At 45.0% G+C, this 5,384-nt stretch overlaps 1 protein-coding gene across 1 annotated transcript in view; it reads left to right on the top strand.

The window, feature by feature from the left end:
* The first annotated feature begins 1,091 nt into the window (after positions 1–1,091).
* The window catches only part of ENTPD8 (ectonucleoside triphosphate diphosphohydrolase 8), an 8,172-nt gene continuing 3,879 nt past the window's right edge, over positions 1,092–5,384 (top strand). The window contains exons 1-7 of the mRNA XM_015826132.1: positions 1,092–1,217; positions 1,818–1,935; positions 2,359–2,509; positions 2,755–2,914; positions 3,178–3,408; positions 3,996–4,262; positions 5,071–5,181. Of these exons, the coding sequence (XP_015681618.1) occupies positions 1,092–1,217; positions 1,818–1,935; positions 2,359–2,509; positions 2,755–2,914; positions 3,178–3,408; positions 3,996–4,262; positions 5,071–5,181 (1,164 nt within the window). The remainder of the gene's footprint in view (positions 1,218–1,817; positions 1,936–2,358; positions 2,510–2,754; positions 2,915–3,177; positions 3,409–3,995; positions 4,263–5,070; positions 5,182–5,384) is intronic.

Here is a 5,384-nt window from a genome sequence, read left to right as displayed (position 1 = left end):
CTTTCTTTCTTTCTTTCTTTCTTTCTTTCTCTTCATCCTCCTCCTCCTCCTCTTTCAAATTCCTAAATTTATATTCTGAAACAGTGTCAGATCTTCCCTCCCTCCTTCCTTCCTTCCTTTTTTCCTTCCTTTTGGGCCCATCTTTTCCAGCTTCAAACGGGGCTCAGCAGAAGAGGGGAAAAGGTTCCGTTCACTCCAGGGGAGTCTGTACTTTTTGCAAACTGGTTTGCAACCAGACCGGAAACGTTCTAATTCCCACGCTTCTCAGATGAGGTTTCCCTCGGCTCCCAAACCTCAAAAGCAGAACATAAAAGTGAAAAATACATATATTTCCTTGAAGCAACGGTTGCCACACTCTGCCTAGTTGTGCAGGGTTTTCCCTGCTGCAGTTTGCAGCCCCATTCAGACTTCCCCCCCCCCACCAAGCAAATTAACACAGGTGCCAAGAGCAGGAGGTTAATCCTTCCTTGGGCTGAGCTCCTTGGCATCCCAGCTTGCGTTGTTCTCCGCAGCTGGGAAGAAAGGAAGAAGGCTGCCGCTAGCCTTCCGCAACTTGATGGCCTACAAAGATTTTGGTTGTGCAGCCTTGCAGGTGGTCAAAACGGGCGTCTCTACCTAGCATGCCTAGGACAAAAGGAAATATGTGGCTAGAAGGAAGCCACGCTCACCCTAATTGGTTTGGAACGCAAATGCAATTGAATCCAAGACTAGGAAGGGATCTGTCTTCTCCTCCCTTCCTGGATTTGAGCTGGAGAACCTGGCGACACAAAACTGTTTCCCATGAAGTAGGATGCCCAAATGCCAGGATCTCAGAAAGGGTAGGGAGGAGGAGGAGGAGGTGGTGGAGGAAGAGGTGGAGGAGGAGGTGGAGAAGTGGAGGAGGAGGAGAAGGAGGAGGTTATATCTGGATTTCCAGAAGATGTTCTCCAGGACCCACACCCCCACTAACCTGACCCATCACCGATTTATATTTCCAAAATCAGAAGGAACCTGAATTGAGTTTCTTTAGAGTTATCGTTGTGATTCTTTGAGTTGGGAACTCCCAACGCATTCCTGATTTGTTTTTGGGTTTTTTTTTTGTCTTCTCAGAAATGGGCTCCAAATGGAACAGCTGGTATCTCCGTGGAGGTCTGACTCTTTTGGGTATCTTTTCTCTGACTGCTCTGATCCTCAGCTTGGTGAGAATCCACAGCACCACACAACCTTCTGAGAACAAGGTGAGTGCGCAAAGCGCTTGGGAGACCACGTGGCACGATGGTTAAAGGAGCGGATCGGGGTTGGAAAGACTGACTCCAATTCAATTTGAGGAGTGGTGTCTTCAAGATGCCTTCAAGTCCAAGATAAGAAAAACAGAATATCTACTTTAACTATCTATCTATTTGAATGTGGTGGTTGAACCCTGGAACACTGTCTTCACAATTTAGACAGCTGTCTAGATTGTTTCATTTCAAACCACTTTTTAAAATGCTGGAATTGCATTTTTTTTTAAAAAAATACCTTTCTGCGGATATAGGCTCCTACTTTCACTAAACTTAACAAAATTTAGTTCCTTTTCATTTAAATTTACTAATGAATACACTGAAGGCCATAAACATTTTCTTATAATTGTCGAACAAAAATTGCTTTCCCATAACAATGTTATATCTTTATTTTCTCCTTACAAAGTATATTGTACCATGCAACTTAGGCCTCTCTGTAGTAATAGCTGGACTGAATTTCCAACTTCAGAATAAAATTAGCTTGGGATGTTATTTGCGGAGAACGTGGTAAGAGTTTCTCCGATCTGACTATTTTATTTCTGAATGGCTCCTTTCCAGTATGGCTTGGTGTTTGATGCGGGTTCATCCCACACGTCCCTCTTTGTATACCAGTGGCCGGAGGAGAAGGAAAACGATACGGGCATGGTTAGCCAGATGTTCTCCTGCAATGTCAAAGGTCAGCTTTTTTTCTTTCATTATTCTGAGATGTATTATGGTGTCTGTGGAAGGTGAGATGGAGTGTTCAATAGCAAAGAATATACATTACCAAACTAGGTGATGTAGCACTGAAGATGTTTCCTAGTTGGGTAATGAAATGTCTGCAAGAAAACAACCAAACTCAGAGAGCATCAAGGATGACCTCCTTCTCTTCCTCCTCCTCCTCCTCCTCCTCCTTCTCTTCCTCCTCCTCCTCTTTTTCCTCCTCCTCTTTCTCTTTCTCTTCTTCCTCTTCCTCTTCCTCTTCCTCTTCCTCCTCCTCCTCCTCCTCCTCTTCTTCTTCCTCCTCCTCCTCGTTCTCTTCCTCCTCTTCTTCTTCCTCCTCCTCCTCCTCCTCCTCCTCCTCCTCCTCCTTTTCTCACTTTGTTTTTGGTCATCACAGGACCTGGAATCTCAAGCTACACCAGTAACCCTCCACAGGCTGGTGGTTCTCTGCGGGAATGTCTGAATGCAGCAATGAGAGTTATCCCTCCAGAAAGACAGCAAGAGTCACCAGTTTACTTGGGAGCTACAGCAGGCATGAGACTGCTCAGGTACAAACAGTCAGGCAGCAAATAAATTCAATAATAAATAAAAATAAATAAAGGGTGAAAGCATGGTGCTAAAGTCAGGTTTGTTTAATCGTTGTTTATTAATGCAAACAGAACTGGCTTTGCACCATAACACAGTGCGCCATACACGCTGGTCTCAAGGGTGGCTGTCAGCCGAGGATTATTTCTATGTTTCTAGTCCTCGTGAAGGCAAAAACCCACGCCTTTCTGTGTGAACGATTCTGCAGGATGCAGAACGAGTCAGCTGCGGCGCAGATTTTGGAGGCGGTCTCGCAAACGATCCAGAAATATCCCGTGAATTTCCAAGGGGCTCGAATTATCAGCGGGAAAGAAGAAGGGGCCTTTGGCTGGATCACCATCAACTATCTGCTGAACTCTTTCACACAGGTAGGGACGGGCTCGGGGTAATTGAAGGCAAACTAAAGTATCCAAGGAGAGATCCAGCCTAGAACTAAAAAGAAAATTCTTGGCAGTGAGAACCATTAATCAGTGGAACGGCTTGCCTCCAGAAGTTGTGGGTGCTCCATCACTGGAGGTTTTTGAGAAGAGATTGGACGACCATTTGTCTGGAATGGTGTAGGATCTCCTGCTTGAGCAGGAGTTTAGAAGACCTCCAAGGTCCCTTCCAAATATTCTATTCTATTCTCCAGTACTCTGCAAAAGACCGAGGCTGGATCCGTCCTCCCTCAGCCAATATCCTGGGAGCCCTGGACCTCGGGGGAGCCTCCACCCAGATCAGCTTCATCCCGGCTGGTCCGATCGCAGATCCATCCGAAGCCCTGCAGTTCCGCCTCTACGGCTTCGACTACACCATCTATAGCCACAGCTACCTCTGCTACGGCCAAAACGAAGCCTTCCAGCGGGTGATCCGGTTGATCCTTGTAAGCGAGCCCGATGGTAACTTGGAAGCCACCAGGAAGGGTGGGGAGATTAAGGAAATTTCCTGACAGTTAGAACAATTAGCCATTGGAACAACCTGCCTCCAGAAGCGGTGAATGCTCCAACACTGGAAGTTTTTAAGAAGAGACTGGACAGCCATTTGTCCGAAATGGTATAGGGTTTCCTGCCTGAGCAGGGGGTTGGACTAGATGACCTTCAAGGTCCCTTCCAACTTTACTATTATTATTATTATTATTATTATTATTATTATTATTGTTATTGTTATTGTTATTGTTATTGTTATTGTTATTGTTATTGTTATTGTTATTATTATTATTATTATTATTATTATTATTATTATTATTATTATTATTATTATTATTATTATCTAAAATGCAATTCTAGGGATGGCTGGTAGCTCAAGGGTTAATCCTTGTTGGCTTTTTTAGTCTTCTGAAGTTTTGAACTATGATTGCCATTTTTTATTTTTTTTTACTTGCCAATGTTCACCTTGTTCCGAATTCTGTTCGGAACTNTGGATCTGGATCTTTCGCGCCTGACCATTTGTGTGTGTGTGTGTCGCTTTCAGGATGGACCTGCCGGCGTTGAGGTGGGTCATCCCTGCTACCCAAAAGGCTACGAAGAAATAGTACAGAGGGCATCCCTCTCTAGCAACCCCTGTACCAAGCCTCTCCCCCCAACCGCATCTTCGGGGAACGTAACTCTGGTGGGCAACGGGAACGTCACGCTATGCCGGGAAAAGCTCAAAGCGATCTTCAACTTCTCCGGCTGTCGAGACCCATCATCCTGCGGCTTTGAGGGGACCTACCAGCCGAGAGTCAACGGGAAGTTTCTGGTAAGAGCTCTTGCTAACAAATTCCCGAATTCCTGGATCAGGGAACTGCGTTTAGGGGCGCGCGCTGAGATCAGGGAACAGCCCTTGACTTCAGCCCAAGGTTTCTGCTGCAAAAACGAGACCCTTTGTGAAGTAAGTTTCACAAACCATTTTGCAACCTTTCTTGTCCCCGGTGCTCAGCGAACCCCCTGCAGTTGTGACGTTAGTCATGCAGTTGTGGAGTGATGTGGCTTTGTTGTCAGAAGGCCACACAAAGGGGATCACGTGACCCGGGGACACTGCGGCCGTCATAAATACGAGCCAAATTGCCAAGCGTTCCGAATTTTGATCGCCTGATCATGGGGATGGCTGCAAGTGTGAAAAATGGCCATCAGACACTTTTTTCAGTGCGGCTGTAGCTTCCGACGGTCACTAAATGAACCGTCGCTAAGTCAAGGACTACCTCTAGTTTGGAGCATCCATTCCATAAATTAGAGGCAGGAATATCTCTCCGATTTGGAGTCTGGAAGTAGGAAATCTTTAAATCTTTAAATTGTTGCTCCAGCTAATCTCTAAACTTTGGGGCTTGCCAAAGAAATAGGCGATTTGAGCCAGCCTTGCCTTGTATCAGTCTCTTTAAAAAAAAAAAAAAAAAAAGAGGGTGGGGAGGCGGGAGGGGGAACAAAAGATAATTGGGGTTCTTGGTCTAGCTATCTTCCTGCTTGGCTCTCGTGACTGCTTAGCTAATTCAGATGAGATCTCCACCCTGTTGGAGACATGGTGAGGAATTTCCATTGGGACGTTTATGTATTGTTTTAAAATCTTCCAGGCCTTTTCTGCGTATTACTACACGTTCCGCTTTTTGAACCTGACAGTCACTAGTCCACTGGCCACTGTTGAGAGAGCCATCCAGATTTTCTGTGCCAGAACATGGAAAGATGTAAGTATTTTATCTCTCTCTCCCTCTGTCCATCTATCCATCTACCTACCTACCTATCTATCTATCTATCTACCTACCTACCTACCTACCTATCATCTATCTATCTATCTATCTATCATCTATCTATCTATCTATCTATCTATCTATCTATCTATCTATCTATCTATCTATCTATCTATCTATCTATCTATCTATCTATCTAT

This window comes from Protobothrops mucrosquamatus, unplaced genomic scaffold (genome assembly GCF_001527695.2).
Source record: "Protobothrops mucrosquamatus isolate PMUCROS unplaced genomic scaffold, P.Mucros_1.0 scaffold2971, whole genome shotgun sequence".
Taxonomy (NCBI): Eukaryota; Metazoa; Chordata; class Lepidosauria; order Squamata; family Viperidae; genus Protobothrops; species Protobothrops mucrosquamatus.
This window is presented reverse-complemented; position numbering and strand designations above follow the sequence as displayed.